Here is a 19,323-nt window from a genome sequence, read left to right as displayed (position 1 = left end):
TTATAAAGAAAAGTGAGCCTGTGATTACTGTAAAATTCAGGATAGCAGTTACCTTTAGTACAGAGAGATGGAGTTATATCCAAGAGGGGCACACTGGCTGGTAATGGTGGTGAGGCTTCTAGAATATTGCAAAATTTGATTATTTTAATTGGCTGGTGGATATTTGCTTTAATTATTCATTAACATTTTTTACTTATCTTTTGTGCATTTTTGTGAATGATTGTTATATTTCACAACGAAAAAGGTTAGTAAACAAGAATCAAAGCTGTGAATGAACACTTACTCTTAACCTAAAACTTTTAGCTGATAATCCTGAACAATATCAACCATAAGAGTATAGTGTTTTCCCAAACTGCTTGGTTTTCTAAACTATCATGAAAATAAGCAGAATTGGAAAAGAGGCAGTAGATAATTCCAACTCACTGTGGGCAGTAAGTATCCTTTCACCCTTGTGTGATGATGATGTATATGAGTGGTTCTCAGAGTGTAGTCTGAGCATCTCTTGGGTTCCCAGACTCTCTTTTAGTGGTCTTCAAGGTTCTCCATTTTCCCTATCTGTGTGAGTCTGGATTTCCATTCAAGAACTTGAAACAGACAACATATCACAGCAGACTGAATTCAGAGCAGACACCAGAACCCAGTTGTCTGCTATTAAGCCAGACATTAAAGAGATGTACAAAACTTTAAAATATTTTCATTATTATTTTTTGCTTTGGAAAATGTAGTTATTTTTCATAAAAAGTATATTTTTATGTTAAGATGTAATCAGTTTATTTTTGCTATTTTTAACAGAATGAATATTTAGGACTCTTTCAGTTTTAACTTCCAACATGGTAAATATCAATAAATGTAACACACATAAGTACAATTTCTCTTGGGGGGGGTCTCAATGATTTTTAAGAGTATCAGTGGGTCTTGAGACCAAAACATTTAAAAACAGCTGATGTTGGTGATATTTACAAGAACCCACTTGGGTGGCTACTTGAAGAAGTATTATGGGTTTATAATAACATGAATCCTTTTTCTTTATTGGTTGTTATATTAGAACCACAGGATAACAAATGTGATTTTTTCCTGACCTTGGGTAGCAACTGTGGTGTGAGATTCTATTTGGAGTGAAATCCATTGAAAAAGGAGGAGGAGGGGAGGTAATGAGGACACCAGGGAATGAGGAAGAACTTGGTTCAAAAAGAATATCCTCGGGGCGCCTGGGTGGCTCAGTCATTAGCGTCTGCCTTCGGCTCAGGTCATGATCCCAGGTTCCTGGGATCGAGCCCCGCATCGGGCTCCCTGCTCTGCGGGAAGCCTGCTTCTTCCTCTCCCACTTCCTTTGCTTGTGTTCCTGCTCTCGCTATCTCTCTCTCTGTCAAATAAATAAATAAAATCTTTAAAAAAAAAAAAAGAATATTCTCTACAACAATGAATGCATGATCATCTCACCAAAAGTTTTAATTTCACTCGGGAACCGGAAGAGTTCCTGTTTAACTTTGGAACTACAATGCAAAAGCCTGCTCTCGGGGTGAGGGGAGAGTCTGTCACCTGCTTCCTTCTTCTTATCCTCACTCAGTGCCCGAGGTTGGAGTTAGGGTTTCCCTGTGACCACAAGCCAGCAACTGCTGAGGGAGCGAACCACCTTCAGGCCACTGAGCCGGTGTGAGGAGGCAGAACATGCAGCTAAGATCTAAGTGCCCCTGGTTTCAGATTCCTCTCTCTTTCTTTCCCTTTCCCACATCCTGGATGTCTTGTCACAGGACTTTGACTAGACTCATTCCTCAGTTTCCTTCCTGGTCACCTGGGATCCCTCTGGGACAAGGCTACGTTGCTGAAGGTCCTCTCTAGCTCTTGCTAACTGCACCCCTGCTCCAATATGCACGTGCAACCAGAGGGTCCTACACTGTGCGCCCACCTGCCACACTCAGGGTGGTCCCATCAACACGCTGGTGGCCCAGGGACACACACGGGGGCTGCCCACCCAGCATCTCCCCTGTTTACCACCAGGACTCCCACTCCTGCTAATTGACTGCCAGTCTGCATCAAGCCTGGATTTACATTTCCCTTCAGATACCCAGGGATGCTCTGCGCTGGACTTCTTCAATTTCCAGGACCACTCAGGGGTGGATGGAGCCAGGCCTACTTGGCGTTGAGAAGAGAATTAAATGGGCAACACATTTACAATAGCAGCTGAGTAAGCACCTGTCCCTCCCTCCGCTGACGCGCGGGAGTGTCTTATTGTCTGGACTCAAGTGTGAGTTTCCTGTCTCCGAGGGACCTCCTGGGTTTTCTTTAAAGTGAAACAGTCCAGGGTGCCTGGGTGGCTCAGTTGGTTAAGCCACTGCCTTCGGCTCAGGTTGTGATCCTGGAGTCCTGGGATCGGATCCCGCAGTGGACTCCCTGCTCAGCAGGGAGTCTGCTTCTCCCTCTGACCCTGCCCCATCTCATGCTCTCTCTCTCTCTCTCATTCTCTCTCTCAAATAAATAAATAAAATCTTTAAAAAAAAAAAAACTTAAAAAAAAAGTGAAACAGTCCCAAGGAAAATCCTCTACGTAATTAAAACCTACAGCTAAATTTAGTTTTATTTCATCATCTGCCATTGTGTCATGAATGCAAAAATAACAAGGAGTCTGCTGCAACAAGTGAAAAGGAAACTAAAATTCAAGTTGTCAAAATTGAATTTGAAAAAGGAGGCTGGGATTTCCCTCTGGCCCCGAGGGCTTAGCTGGGTGGTGCGGTGCATGGAATCTTAACAGAGCAGAGGATTCTTCTGGCGGAAACTTTTAGATCCTGAATGCAAGGGAGAGCCGCAGGGAGGAAAGCAGTGGGACAAAGGCGCGTGCTTGTAAACAGCTGGTGTGTGTGTGAGGAGGAACGTGTGCTGAAATACACTTGGCGCCCTCATCCCCGAGAATGGCTATTTGTCCCCCCTCCTTGTGCGGTGGTTGAGCTGGCCCTGCAAATTCTCCTGGACAACTCTCTTGGAACTGCCTCTTCTTCCTGCCCAAAAGCCTGGGACGTCAGGGAATAATCTTCAAACCAGATTCAAAGAGAAGAGCTGACGTGAAAAGAGCATTTACTACGTGCCAGGTATCATTCTGGCCATGTTATCTAAACTAAAGCAACTAATCCTCACCCCAGTTTTAGAAGGTGGTACTATGATTATCTTCATTTTACAGATAAGGAAACCGGGCACAGAGAGGTCTCTTTTCCTGGCCTGTGTTAAGAAATTTAACAACATTCCTGGTCTCAGAGTCGTAGCAGGGACATTCAAGGTCTAGTGTAACTTTCCCATCTCTCATTTCTAGACCCCTCGTAAGGAGGGAAACTTGATTTTGTTCCTAGCTCTTACCTATTTTTATAAAATGTCCAATTTTGCCAACTCTTTGGCTAGCTCTTGCTTCCAGATCCCTGCACGTCTCTGGCCCTTCTCCCATTGTCCAATTCTTTCAATGTCTTTCCATATTCATCTATTGTCTTAAAGTACCAATTAACCGATTAGCTCTCTCCATTTCACAACCCACCCCCCATGCCTGTGGCTCTGTGCAAATACGGCATTTCCATGAGAACACTTATCATTCTATTCTGTAATTGATGGTTTATTTTTTCTCTCTCTTCCAGAAGATTAGACTTTTTTGAGTCTGAGCGCTGTATCCCCAGTCATTAGCACACTTTCCAGCCCACGGTAGGAACTTGAGTATTGTTTATTGAGTAAGGACTGTGCTAGGAATATGTGCTTTGATGAGCGCCCGGCCATCAAGCTGCAAGAGGTTATCGCAGCACTATTTGCTGTGTTCATGGAATAAGCTTTCTAGACAAGAATTCAAGCGCCTGTCATGTCCATGAGTACATTGCTCGGCAAGGTGAACAAAGGAAGAAAAATAAAATTCAAAATATAATACAGTTCATTTTGATAAAACTAAAATACGGTTTTAGACGAGATTAGCCCCACTGCATGAGGGTCTTCCTTCTAGACTCTTTTCAGCATGGTATTGCATCCAAAAGAAAGAGCAAGCCATCATCAAAAGTCTTTAAAAAGCAATACGGTCTTCAGTCAAGTGGCTTGAAGAAATAGCAAAGTGGGAAACCATATCATGAAACTATTCAGTAAATCATATTTCGTTCCTGTTGTAAGAGGGCACAGGAAAAGATAGAAAGCTCATCAAGTCATTTTATAAGGCAGATAACCCAGGTAACAAAATCAGAAGAGAAAAATCATAGGACGTTCCTACTTATAAACATGAAGATAAAAATACCATGTTAAATATGAGTAAATCAGACTAGAGGTGTATTATAAATAAACACCTGGAGTTTATCCAGGACATTAATGATAGTTCAAAATAAGAAAACCTGTTTATGTAATTCACTACATCAGTATGCAACAAGGAGAAAAACCAAACACTAATCTTAATAGGTGCCCCAGGACCCCTGCATCAATTAAAAAGCTGTATCTTAGCTTAAAGAGGCTTGCAGAAAGAGCTGAAATCTGATCAATATTATTGTATCGATTAGGAATGCTTTCTGCTGTAAGTTAACAGATAACTCAGTTATCAGAGGCTAAAATAACGAAAGTGGGTGCTTATCTCAATTTAAAGTCTGCAGGGTGATGGTTGCAGGGTTAGAACAGCAACTCAAAGCCATGAGTGTGCTGAATGGCATCTCTGTGACTCTCTTGGTCTCTTGCTCATAGTCACAGGATGGGTACACTAGCTCCAAGTATCAAACCCTTGCAAGAGCATCCCTAGCAGAAAGAGAAGAATAAGAGCTGAAATTCTTTCTAGAATTGCCCAGCAGACTTCTCCCCAATCTTCTATTGTTTAGTGTTGTGTTACATGACTACATCTAGCTTACATTTGTCTCTCCCTCCCCTCTTTTGATTATATACTTAGGCCAAATGCAGCAAGGAGAACCTGGAAGAATGTGACAGAGGGATGATGTTGTTTTTCAAATGGCTTAGCTAATTGCCCCCGTCGCCCACTTTTCCCACTCGTTTGAAATGCCACTTTTATTATATGCAAAGGTCCACTAAATTCAATTGTCTTATCCTCAACCTCTAATCTGTTTTCTTGATCAGACTTGTCTGTTCTTACAGTAACACCATTTGGTTTCACCTTCTATAGCCTTAGAGGACCATTTGATCTTTGATAAGTCGAGCTCATCTGTATATTTCCCCCTTTCTCAGATTTCCTTATAAGTGATTTCTTCTTGATACATTTTACAGTCAACTTGAAAGGTTCCCTCTAAAAATCTTGTTGAAGGGGCGCCTGAGAGGCTCAGGGGGTTAAGCACCTGCCTTCCGCGGAGGTCATGATCCTGGAGCCCCAGCATCAGGAAGCCCTGCACGCGGCTGCCCGCTCCGGGGGGAGCCTGCTTCTTCCTCTCCCTCTGCCCCTCCCCCCACTTGTGCTCGCGCGCGCGCTCTCTCTCTCTCTCTCTCTAACAAATAAATAGAATCTTCAAAAAAAATCTTGTTGAAGTATGGATTAGGAATGAATTGAATTTTGGAGGGGAGGAGCTAAGATGGCGGCGCAGTAGGGGGGCCCTAGGCTGGCCTCGCCCGGAATACAACGAGATAACTATTAAATCATCCTAAATACCCCAGAAATCGGTCTGAAGATCGACACAACAAACTCCACAACTAATAGGGCGAGAAAAAGCCTCACCGAAGAGGGTTGGAAGGGCAGAGACATGGTTTGGGGCAGAAAGGAGAGGGAGCCGTGGTTGCGGAAGCGAGAGAGAGACAGAGAGAGGAGCACAAAGGGAAGCCCACATGGAGAACATTCTCAAAAGCCATGTGCTGGGAAAAAGAGAGAGGTTTTGTGAGTTCTGGCAGCCAGCGGGGCTTCAAGCCTGGGGTTTGAAAGGTCGGTGGGCTTGGCCGGCCTAGAGCCCCGAGGGCACCGCCCTGCCCCCGGGAGAAGGCCGGCCAGCACCCCGGGGGACAGACAGCATGGGAACAGCCATCTGAAGAGTACCTGCGGCTCACGGCGGGGAGATGATTTGCCCTTCTTGGAGGAGACGCAGGGAGGTCGCATCCCTGCAGAGGCCTCTCTGGACACGCAGGAGACGGCTGGCGCCATTTCTCTCCCGGCGCCCCAGCAGAAACACGGATGCACCAGCAGGAGGCAGCAGTGGGCCTGCGCCGGCTGCCTCACCTGCTCCCCGCAAGCCCCAGGGCCCTGGCGTCTGCTGAGGCTGTCTTCCGAGGTCAAGCTCGCCTCGGCCCCAGCGCAGTGACGCCCTCCCCCCGGAGCCCAGCGCAGGCCCCTGCCCACGTCACGTCCCTGAAGCCCGGAGTTTGGACGGTCAGCAGGCTTGGCTGGGATGGAAGCCGCGGGGCCCTGCGCCGCTGCCGGTGAGGAGGCAGGCCCACAGGCCAGGGTTGGATGGCCTGGGAACAGCGGTCTGGAAAAGGCCTGGGACTCACGCGCGGGGGAGGGGATTTGTTCTTCTCAGAGCGCTTTCCCGACAGGCAGCGCGGTATTATTATGCCCATTTCGTGGAGGAGAAAACTGAGGCTGCCCCAAAAGGTTAAGCATATTTCCCAAGGGCATACAGTTAACCGGTGGGAAGTCAGAACTTAAACGCTGGTTCAAACCTGAATAAATCCCATGCCTTTACCCACACTGATACGATGTTTGTGTGTCTATGCAAGGCTTAAGGTGTTGTTGTTGTTGTTTAATTTTAATGGTGGTAAAATGCAAAGGCATAAAATTCACCATCTTAGCCATTTTGAAGTGCATAGTTTAATAGCGCTAATTATATTCACATTGTTGTACAACCAACCTCCAGGACTCTTCTCATTTTGCAAAACCGAAACTGTATACTCATTAAAAAACAACTTCCCGTTCTCCCCTCCTCTAAGCCCATGGCAGGCTCTATTCCACTTCTGTATCTATGAATGTGACGACTCTAGGTACTGCATATAATTGAAATTCTACAGTCCTTGTCTTTCCGTGACTGGCTTTCATTTAGTATAATGTCCTCAAGGTCCATCCATCTTGCAGCATGTGTCACATTTCTTTCCTTTTTAAAGCCGAATATCTACCTGTCGGTAGACACTTGAGTTGCTTCTACCTTTTAGCTATTGTGAATAATGCTGCTATGAACACGAGTGCACAAATATCTCTTTGAGAACATGCTTTCACTTCTTTTGAGGGGGATTTGCTGGATCATATGGTAATTCTATTTTTAATTTTTTAAGCAACCACCATACTTTTTTCCATAGCAACTGTACCATTTTACATTCTCACCAACAGTGTATAAGGGTTTCAGTTTCTCTATACCCTTGTCAACACTTTTTTTTTTTTTTTTTGCAGTAACTATTCTAATCAGTGTGTGGTAGCATCTCATTGTGGTTTTGATTTGCATTTCCCTAATGATTAGTGATGTTGAGCATCGTTTCACGTTCTTATTGGCCATTTGTAGATCCTCTTTGGAGAAATGTCTGTTCAGGTCCTTTGCCCATTTTTTAACTAGATTTGGGTTTTATTGCTGTTGTTATCTATGCAAGACTTTTAACACCCTTTTATCCCCTAAAGTTTTTGTTCTTTGGTTTTTGAGGTAAGTTCCCTGCCAGCTTTTCTGTATTTTTGACCAATTCTTTCTCCCCAGCTCCTGAAATGTAGAGACATTAACCAAAGGTCAAGAAGCATATGAATTTCTTTAAATAATTACCATAAGAAACTCAGAAGTGAATAATTATTTACTGAGTAACTACTATGTGCACAGTTAGTAAAAATGATAGTAACAATTATCTCACTTTTGAGTGACTCCTTTGTGCCAGGCATTTTGCGTCCATTACTCATCTAATCTCATAAACCTCTGCGGTAGGTATTATTATGAACCCCATAATACAACTATGAAAATTAAGCCATGGAAGGTTTAGGCAATTTGCCCAACACCTGCAGTAAACCATGGGAGTAGCTAAGAAGGGTCCCTCTGCAAGAAAACCATGTGCAAAGGAGAAGACAAGACTAGCACACTAGAGAAAATTTGGAATACTGCAGCATTCATAAAAATTCTGATTACTGTGTCAACACAACTACTATATATATGGGTTTAATTTTTTACTTTTATTAACCATCTTTAGGCCCTCCCTGTACTGCCCTGTAAACAGGATAAGACACTATGGAAGGGGAAGTCATGATCACCACTCTAAAGGACCAACTACTCAGCAATCATGTAAATATTCCTCTGTTCAAAGTCTGGACTAGCTGAGTTGGGTTAAAGGATCCAGTATTTCCTTGTCTTTAAGGAACTTACAGTCTTCAGGGAAGACATGAACATGGGAAATGATCAGAGGAAGAAAAAGGTCATCTACATCAACTACCCATTTTAAAGTATACAATTCAGTGGTATTCAGTACGTTCACCATGTTGTACAACCATCACCACAATCTAGTTCCAGAACTTTTTTTTTTAGAGAGAGGGGAGGAGTGGAAGGAGGGGGAGAGAGGAATCTTAAACAGGTTCCACGCCCAGTGTGGAACCCAATGTGGGGCTCCATCTCACAACCCTGAGATCATGACCTAAGCCGGAATCAAGAGTTGGACGCTTAACTGACTGAGCCACCTAGGCGCCCCCAGAGCTTTTTCATCACCCCAAATGGAAACTTCATACACATTAAGCAGTCATCATTTCTCATACCCTCTTCCTTCTCAGCCCCTGGCAATCACAATCTGCTTTCTGTCTCTCTGAATTTACCTATTTTAGCTATTTAAATGGGATCATACAATTAGTGACTTTTGTGTCTGGCTTCTCACTTTGCATAATGTTTTCAAGGTTCATTCCCATTGCAACATGTATCAGTACTTCCTTCCTTTTTATGGCCAACCAGTATTCCATGGCATGAATACACAACAGTTTATCCATTCATCCATCAATGGGTTGTTTCCACTTTTTGCTATCATGTATAGTGCTGTTGAGAACATATGTGTACAAGTATTTACTTGAATATCCAGTTTCAATTCTTTTTGGTTTATACCTAGAAGTGAAATTACTAGACCATATGGTAATTTTATGTTTAACTTTTTTGAAGAACCACCAACTGTTGGCCACAGAACTTGAAACATTTTACATTCCCACCAACAATGTGTAGAGGTTCCAATGTCTCCACATTCACCAACACTTATTATTTCCCATTACTAGATTCTAACCATCTTAGTGAGTATGAAGGGGTATGTCATTGTGGTTTTGATGTGCATTTTCCTAATGACTAATGATACTGAACATCGTTTTATATTATTGTTGTCCCTTTGTGTATCTTCTTTGCAAAAAAATTCTATTCAATCCTTTGCCCCTTTTCATTTAGGTTTTTGGCCTTTTTATTACTGGGTTATAAGAGTTCTTTATATATTCTGCATACTGAACCCTTATTAGATATATGATTTGCAAATAGTTTCTTCTGTCCTGTAGATTGCCTTTTCACTTTCTTGATGGTGTCCTTTAGTGCACAAAAGTTATAATTTTGATGAAGTTCAATTTATCTAGTTTTTTCTTTTGTTACTTATGCTTTTAGTGTTTTACCTAAGAAATCATTGGCAAATCTAATGTCATTCAAGATTTATTTCTGTTTTTCTCTAAGAGTTTTTTTGATTTAGCTTTTATATTTAGACCTTTGATCCATTTTGGATTTTTTTTTCTATGTGATGTGAGCTTGGGATCCAAATTCCTTCTTTTGCAGTGTGAATATCCAGTTTTCCCACCACCATTTTGTTGAAGATCCTGTTATTTCCTCACTAAATAGTCGTAATACCCTTGTCAAAAATCAAGTGACAATAGATGTATAGGCTTATTTCTGGGTTCTCAATTCTATTCTATTGGTCAATGACTGGTATCCCATGGTTTTGATAGCTGTAGTTTGTAGTATTTTTTGAAATCAAGAATGTGAGCCTTCCAACTTTGCTCTTATTTTTCAAGATTGTTTTGGCAATTCGAAGTCACTTGCAATTCCATATGAATATTAGCATTGGCTTTTCCACTAGCCATGTTGGGCTATCCCTCTTTCCTTTTCATTCAGGAACCTTCCGCAGGTTTATTTTGTGAGATCAGGCTTTGGGTTAGGTTTTTATTCAAAAAGTGTGTGCTAGAAATTTGATTTTTAAAAATTGCTTTTATTTCCCATATCTTAAAAATGAACAGTAGTCCCATACAAAACATAATGCTAAACACATGGTTTGTGAACAATAAATATTTAAAAAGTATGAACAGCACAAATACTTCAAATAATTTAAATAAATAAAAAGTACAAAAGATTTTAAGTTATTGCAGATGAATTGTGCATTTCTCTGTTCTAAACAACTTACAACATTTAACATAACTTTATAATAATCCCATACATCTGCTATTATTTATTTTTCTTCTGGCATAAAGATAGAGATGATGATTGCACTTTGAGTCCTAGAAAGCAGCCATTTAGTTGACCAGATGAGTTTTCAGACTCAACATCTTTTTTATTTCCTGAGTTTAGCTGTGAGCTCATTGATGAAAAACAAGCACCTTCTGATTTCCACCCTGACAACCTCCCAGGCACAGTGGCTGTATACTTTCTTTTCAAGATAGAGACTGATTCCATGGAAGTATCTCTTCACAGCCAGTCTGGAGTTCTCACTTAACAGTTCCACATTCTTTTCTTCCTCCAAACATGTCTCCAGATCATCCACCTGCTGATGAAGCCCAGCGAGGAATTTGTCCAGTAGGGTCTCATCCCAAGCCACAAGAGAGTCACTTTTGCTGAAAAGGTTGAAGATCTGCTGGAGCATCTCGTGCATGACAAGCGTGGCTTCTGTCTTCTCAAACTTGTTCCCATCCACAAGCATCTGAGGAAAGCTGAAGTCAGTCCTATCCTTCAGACAAGACAGAATGGAGATTTTCTCCATTTGACTCAATAGCATGAAGGTTTCTGGATTGCCATGGCTTGGATGCAGGGCGCAGTCCCGAGAGCAGGCAGGGCTGGAGCATAACATCACCAGGGCCAGCAGCACAGAGACTGAGAGGGCCATTAGGCAGCTGCAGGGGATTCTGCAGGACTGCCTGAAGAGGAAGTCTCGGTAGGTTCTGAGAACTTTGGGTGATGAGTGCCTTTTAAATAGTGAATATAGAAACTTCCATTTTCTGGGTTTTTCCACTGTCACGCGTTCCTTTCCCTTTCTACTTTCTCTCTTTTTTTTTTACAAAGTCAATTAAAAATGCACATTTATTAACATGAGCACCTAGATGAGGGACTCCAACCATGTGTGCCAATATAGTATTTACACAGCATTATAACATATTTTTCACACCTCCCAGGTTGTTCTTGGGAAGAAAAGCCTAGACAAAGTCAGAAAAGGGAGAAATACTTATGCAAGAAATGGTGGTCTTTCCAGGTCAGCAGGAAATATACAAAAACTTATAAAACAGGAGATTTAAGTTTTTCTTATTTTTTTCCTTATTTGCACCTTTCCCCCTTCTTTAAAAAGTGTCAGTTGTATATGTACTTCAAAGGTATCACTTGAGTTGGTTACTGAAGATATTGTTTGGAAAACAATTTTGCAGATATCATTTGTCAAAAATAAATTATGGTCTGCCAAGCACTTTGCTAGGTGCTGGTTTCCCTAAAAGATTCAAGATTGCATATGTGTGATTCTCTTGGTTCTCTACCAAGTACAACCTCTCACAGTAAAAACTTTGCCTTAGTCATTGAATGGTAATCCAGATAATCTCATATCCTTAGGTATTCCACTGACAAGTGATATCCTACCTATCAGGGCTAATGGGACTGCAATAGTATTCAAAGCTTACCTTGATATGTCTTCATGGAAACTGTAACACGCAGATTATTTTAGTATTAATGGCAGCAATCTTCAGATTACATGTAGGCTCTCAGCAAAGTGTTTTACAAACAGTATTTCATTTAAACTTCATAACTTCCCTATGAGGTAATTACTCTAATTATATTTTGCAAATAAGGAAACCAAAATCTCAGAGAGGTTACTTAACTTGCTAAAAGCTACAATTTATTATATACGTGATACTTCACTGCTATACTGTTCTGCCTCCATATTACTTCATAATCTTAAGCATTCTCCTTTGACTACATTCTGTTTGTAATTAAGTAATCAATTTAATTATTTGTTGAATATCTGATTGCCCTGATAAACTGTAAGCTCCCTGAGGGCAGGAATGTGTATCTTGAGTGTCTGTCATAGAGGAGGCACGCAGAGAGCTTTCTGTCCCGTAGCAAGTACAAAAAGGACTACATTTTCCAAAAAGCGAGTAGGCCTAAAATTTGGGGACTGTGTCAGAAGATGACAGTCTTCTGAAAGCAGGGATAGTAAGAATAAGTTCTATTCTGCAGTATTGTTTTCCAAACAATATCTTCAGTGAGTTTAAGACCACTCATGTGATATCTATGTGAAATGGATCCTTTAACCTCCAGGATAATTTCTGAAAATATTTCAGATGGGAACAGGGGGTTTCAAAGATCCAGTAGAGATCAACAAAACACATCATTTGGAAGACAGGACTGGAACTTGGCAAGTGAAAAGGGAGCTGTATCCTGTAAAGTCTCTGAAATAACCGAATGGTGCTTTTTAAAAAAGATTTATTTATTTATTTTAGAGAGAGACAGCACAAGCAGTGGGGAGGGGCAGAGGGAGAGGGAGAGAGAAACTCAAGCAGACTCTGCTCTGAGCAGGGACCCTGATGCGGGGCTAGATCCCACGACCAACCCGACCGGAAGATCATGACACGAGCCAAAACCAGGAATTGGACACTTAACTGACTGCGTCCCCCAGGCACCCCCAAATGTTGCTTTTTGGTCACTAAGAGTGGCGACTGGAGGGTAAGAACTGCTAAGTGTTAATCTAAGGTAGGAAGAACATCATCAGAGGGGAAGGCCCAATCTAGTGGCTAGGCCAGTAGACTCTGGGGCCAGACATCGGGGGTTCATGTCATAGCTCCAGCCTCTGCATGGGTGTGTGACCTTGGGCTCCTCGTTTTTCTCCTCTGTCATACAGAATTGATAACCATATCTATTTCACTGGGTTGTTGTGAAGATAGGATGATGTCATGTACCTGTAACAATGCCTGGGCAAAATAAGCACTCAACATCTGTTAGCCGTGGCCACAACAGAGAAAGTGAACCCATCCGACTGTGCGAACTGGGTGGAAGTTTCCCTGAAGTGATCTGCTTCCCTTCCCTTCCCTTCCCTTCCCTTCCCTTCCCTTCCCTTCCTTCTCAGCTCACTAATAAACGTTTTTATTTCTAATCTCATCTCTTATGTGAACACGAGCTTGTGTTTATGTGACAGGGAGTGCTCCATCCAAATGACTAACATCTATGAGCTTCCGGGTAATAGCTGACCTCGCACACATTAATAAAATGGCCGTCCCATCTATAACCCAGTCTCTTTTGAGTATGAATTGGTATGACTAAGTCCTCAGAATATCATCTTCTCTGTGAAAAAAAAGTAAACAGACAAATATCTAGATAGATGGGTTTTCTGATTCAGCAAAGCTGAAAACTAGCCCGCCCTTTAGGTAACAGCTTGCCTTAAAGGGCCAGCTGCCCTCCCTGGGGACTTGTCTCACACAGGCTGGTTTGAATCTGCCACTCTATAGAGCTCGTAATCCCTTGTGTAGTTTAAGTAACCATTTCATCATTTGGACAGAGAAGATGCCACTTGTTTTCCTTTCATTTTCAGCATCTACTTTCCATTTGCGTTTTGTGCATTACGTTTTTATAATTGCTTCCTTTTACTCTCTAGGAATGTGAAAAAGAGAGAGGCAAGTTCTGATGTCTTGAAAATCATACAGGAAATGTTATCTCTTCTTTTCTCTTACGTTTTCCCTTCCTTGTTTTGCAACAAACCTCAAAGTGGAAATAGTAAAGATTGTGGGGAGCCTTAGGACCACTTTTACAAAGAGAAAAGACAAATACAAAAGAAAAAACAACAATTTTATAATTATATAAAAATAGCAAAGAAAAGCAAGGGTGGTTTAACCATTACGTCGCCAGAGCTAAGACAATGGTCTGGGCTAACGCCAAGAAGCTGCCACAAAGCAGCAAACACACATTCTAACAACTTGAACAGCCCTATGGTAGTAGAGGTTGCATTTTACTCTTCTTGTGGGCAGGATTACAGGTTTAATCATCTTGGTATAGCCTGAGCTCAGTGTAAGAATTGGCACATAGTAAATGTTCAGTAATTTTCTCAATTAAGCAGAGTAAATAAAACCAAATTTGACAAATTAAATGTTTTGCAGCAGAGAATAAGGTGAGATCCATGTGTATACAAATCAGGTTATCTTTCACACCTGATCAACACTTCCAAGAGAGCCATCTGGAAGGGGAATAAAGAAGATTTTATTTTTTTAAAGATTGTATTTATTTGAGAGAGAGAGAGAAGAGAAGAGAGAGAGAGAGCATGAGTAGGGAGGAGGGGCAGAGGGAGAGGGAGAAGCAGACTCCCTGCTGAGCAGGGAGCCTGATGCAGGGCTCGATCCCAGGACCCCAAGATCATGACCCGAGCCCAAGGCAGACACTTAACTGACTGAGCCACCCAGGCACCCAAACTAAAGAAGATTTTAAAAAAGAAGCCTAGCAAAACTTCCTTAAAGGGTGTTCTTAACATGAGGAAAAAAGATCCAGATAGCTCTATCATTAGTTCAAAGTTGGTTTTTGTTAAGATGATAAGCATTCCATTGAATTAGGGCTTCTAATTTTTTAGTGAGTGAATTTTACTTCAATTGTAGGAATACAGAAAGAGTTGAAACTTACGACAATTTTCCAGATCTTTGATGAGAAAGTAAAACCCAAAATGGGGAAGTACAAAGTTCTGAGGGAAATTCAGAAAATGACAACTTTTCACTCAATACCTGAGAGACCCATAATCAGAAAATTTTCAGAGAAGCTGGACAAAAGCTCACCATCTGGGGCGCCTGGGTGGCTCAGTCATTAAGCGTCTGCCTTCGGCTCAGGTCATGATCCCAGGGTCCTGGGATTGAGTCCCCCATTGGGCTCCCTGCTCGGCAGGAAACCTGCTTCTCCCTCTCCCACTCCCCCTGTTTGTGTTCCCTCTCTCACTGTGTCTTTCTCTGTCAAATAAATAAATAAAATCTTAAAAAAAAAAAAAAAGCTCACCATCTCCACCAGAAGGACTTCTTGGAACTTACTGATGGCTTACCAAGTACTTCAGTACTTTCTTCACTGATGGCACTGGTGATGATTTCCCAACCCAAGATCTCCATTAGCTGTGACCTGTCTCAGAGCTTTAATAAAAATGCTGGGTTTTGACTTATTAAGTGTAAGTTATTTCTCTTCTTTTTTTTATAGACCTTCTTCAAAATCCTAATTCTGTAAACTAAGTATAAAAATATGTGGTGAACTTCATTTGTTCATTTATTGGCCTTGGGGTTAGAGTCTTGAGTACGAGATGTGTAGTTTCACTGGAGTATGTTGGAGCAAAAGACCTAGCCATTGAGGAAGTAGTTATAATATAATTAGGTATTTACATTTGGGATCTGGGCTACACAGAAGTAAAAGATGCTATGGCAGTGAGTTTCATGGGTAGCTCATTTAGAGTACTTTCAGTTTTCCCCAGGGAAGTACTATGAAGTAGGAGACTGGAAAAATGAGTAGGGGTTTGTTAAATATCACATGGAGGGCAAAATGTCCCAGGGGAAAAAGCAACTGCATAGGGAGGGGGTAGCCCTGTAGCAGGAAAGGGCCTGGTACATTTGAAAGAGTGAAAAAGACCAGAGGAGGTACACTCTATTGACAGATGAAAAGTATGCCCTATAATGATGCTGGAGAAATGGAAAGAAGTTCAACAAATAGACTATCTTAAAGGCGTTAGACTTTATCTTAGGAGACAAGGGAAGTTACTTTAGGATTTAAAATAAGAGAGTAGCCTGACCAGAGCAGGTGCAGGGCAATTCATCAGACTAGCAGTTCTCAAAGTGTGGTCTGTGGGCCCTAGGAGTCCTCAAAACACTTTAAGGGGATCTGTGATGTCAAAATTACTTCTATTACAATATCAAGACATTATTTGCTTTTTTCACCATATTAACAACTTGCACTGAGGGTGCAAAAACAAAGATGGGTAAAACTCCTGGTGCCCAAGTGTCAATCAAGGCAGTGGCACCAAAATGTACCAGTAATTATTACATTTTTTACTGTAATATACTTGAAGTAAAAGGAAAGCCAGTTTCACTTAATAATTCCCTTGATGAAATAGAAAGAGTATTAATTTTATTAAATCTTCTGAGTACACATCTTTTGAATATTCTCTGTGATAGTCTTTTAATATTCTGTGTGACAAGCACTTCTGCTGCAGGCATGATGATTGTTTTAAGGAAAAGCATGTCTGTGATTTTTTGAGTTGTGAGCTAAACTAGCCACTCTTCACAGAATCCATTTTTACTTGAAAGGACGGCAGACAAACTATGGTTACTCAGACTTGGGCACGTGACAAACATTTTCTCAAGATACTTACAAAGTGAACTTGTTACTCAAAGAAAAACATTAGTTGCCAATGATAACATTTACGCTTTCAGTAGACAATTAAAATTTTGGAAAACCTACCACTGCAAACTTGACAACTTCTCAATACTTAAAAGACTTTTGTGATGACAACAATGGTGATATTAACAAATAAATCACTTGGTTATAATAACTGAAATATATATAGATCTGTAATGACAGAATATCTCAGTGAAGCAATATTTTCTGAATGACCAATGCATGTATTACAAAATTATGCATGGGCGATGAAGATCTGTTCAAAGAGTAAGTCAGATTGATAGGTTTTTATGTAATACGATTTTAAAAGTTTACCGATTTAGTTTTAGACTCCACATTGCAATGAGTCCTTAAGAAACTACCACTTAGGGCGCCTGGGTGGCTCAGTTGGTTAAGCGACTGCCTTCGGCTCAGATCATGATCCCGGAGTCCCGGGATCGAGTCCCGCATCGGGGTCCCTGCTCAGCAGGGAGCCTGCTTCTCCCTCTGACCCTCCCCCCTCTCATGTGCTCTCTGTCTCTCTCATTCTCTCTGTCTCAAATAAATAAATAAAATCTTTAAAAAAAAAAAAAGAAACTACCACTTAACAAGTTCTGGTGTGATAAATAATGCATTATATAAATATATCTTCTTGTATAAAATCATCTTTATATTTCTATGATATTCTCTTAATCATGATGAACAGGGTTGTTCATGTGATTTTGAATTCTGTCACAGAGGAAAGCATATGGAATTGGGAAAATACTGAGTTTGAATCATAGTTCTGCTGCTTAATAGCTTCTATCATCTGCTGCTCTTGCACACAGTAGGTGCTCAATAAATATTATGATCTCTGGATATGCAGCAGAGAATAAGATATTGTTTAAGGGCATGCTAGGATTGTTGAGAAGGTAAAAATACTTCCTGTAAGGTATCTAGCACAGAGTAGAGTGAAAATTCAATAAACATTAGCTTTTATTATTTATACAGTGTATTAATATTATTTAGAATTCTTTTATTGACTTTAATAAATAAGGCCAGTCTATTTTCAATTCATATGTTGGATAAAGCTGTGAGTTTATCTTAGTGTGTAACTGTGACTGCTTCTGCAAATTTTAATAGTGCTTTAATTTCCATTACTAAATTTCTCATTTTTTTCTCTCTGACTTGACTATAATTTATCAGTATGATCTTTTTTTTTTTTTTAAAGATTTTATTTATTTATTTTGAGAGAGAGAGAATGAGAGAGAACACATGAGAGGGGATAGAGTCAGAGGGCAAAGCAGACTCCCCACCGAGCAGGGAGCCCGATGCGGGACTCGATCCCGGGACTCCAGGATCATGACCTGAGCCGAAGGCAGTCGCTTAACCAACTGAGCCACCCAGGCACCCTATCAGTATGATCTTAAATATCTAATTGATTGGTTTAAAAATTATTTTAAAATTGATTTCAGACATTGTGATCTGAGCATACAACTTACAGTATTTTTGCTCTGAAGGAATATTTGATATTTTCTTTGTAGTTTAATATATGATGACTTTTGTGAATGATTTATAAATATTTGAGAGAAATTATAGTGCCCTGGAGTCTTAACCACTAATTTACTCTTTTAAATCATATTTTCCAATTCTTCTCATCCTTATTATTTTTCTATAATTATTTTATAGACATTGTCCTAAAATTGCAAAGCTACCATCATATTTTTGTTCACCTTTCTATATATTACTAAAAATTTTTGCTTAATTTTTTATATGATTTGAATTTTATTTCCATGTCTTTTATAATTTAATTACAGATTATATTTGTGTCCTATGTATGTTGACCCTCTTTCTCAAATTTAACTCATTCATTTCTCATGGATGTCAGTATTGTTAATCATTATCAATATCGCATATTAATATTGCCACCTCTAATTACTTTCCTTTGTTGAGTTTTCTTGCTCTGCCTTTGCCCATCTTTCCTTGAACCATTTTAGTATTATATATATAGTATTATTTGATTTTAGGCTTATCTCCCTGTGCAAAGTAATAATGAAATTTGTGCTTTAAATCAATCAAGAGTTTTTTCTTTTAATAAGGAAGTTTAAGCAGTTTATACTTATAATCTTAACCATATATGTTTGGTTCTCAAATGTATTGATTTATGCTTTACTGTCTATATTACTTTTATTTTTTCGACACTTGTCATATTCCCTCCAGCTCCCCAATTATTATCAAAGACAATATGTTTTTAAAACAATTTAAATTATGTCTTAATTTTTGAGTGAAAAATTGTACAATACTTTAGAAATAAATTTTTAAATTTTAATTGAAAATGGATTTTAACTGATTTTATTATTTACTCCCAATTTTTTTTTTTTAATATTTATTTATTTGACAGAGAGAGACACAGCGAGAGAGGGAACATAAGCGGGGCGAGTGGGAGAGAGAGAAGCAGGCTTCCCGCCGAGCAGGGAGCCCAATGCGGGGCTCGATGCAGGGCTCGAAGCGGGGCTCGATCCCAGGACCCTGGGATCATGACCTGAGCCAAAGGCAGACGCTTAACGGCTGAGCCACCCAGGTGTCCCGATTTACTCTCAGTTCTTACTAGCACTGTTGCTAGTAGTCAGCATAACAATTGTACACAAGAGACATACACAAAGATATGCATGTGAATTTATGTTCATATATAAACAGAGGAGAAGGTCTAAAAAGTTAGTGAATAGGAATTGACTTCTTTATTTTATTTGATTTTAAAGAATTTATTTATTTATTTGAGAGAGAGAGCGAGTAGGGGAGGAGCAGAGGGAGAGGGACAAGCAGACTCCGTGCTGAGCACAGGGTTCCATCTCACAACCCTGAGATCACGA

General features: G+C 40.5%; 1 protein-coding gene across 1 annotated transcript; it reads right to left on the bottom strand.

Moving 5' to 3' along the window:
• Positions 1-10,445: 10,445 nt before the first annotated feature.
• Positions 10,446-10,994, bottom strand: LOC117998993 (interferon alpha-14-like). Its single transcript, XM_034987896.1, has one exon. The coding sequence runs from the start codon at positions 10,992-10,994 to the stop codon at positions 10,446-10,448; it is 549 nt and encodes a 182-aa protein (XP_034843787.1).
• Between the last annotated feature and the right edge of the window lie 8,329 nt (positions 10,995-19,323).

The sequence above is a fragment of the Mirounga leonina genome, unplaced genomic scaffold (assembly GCF_011800145.1).
Source record: "Mirounga leonina isolate KUSES-001 unplaced genomic scaffold, KU_Mleo_1.0 Mir_447, whole genome shotgun sequence".
NCBI lineage: Eukaryota > Metazoa > Chordata > Mammalia > Carnivora > Phocidae > Mirounga > Mirounga leonina.
The sequence above is the reverse complement of the archived record's forward strand: the minus strand, read 5'-3'. Positions and strand labels throughout refer to the sequence as shown.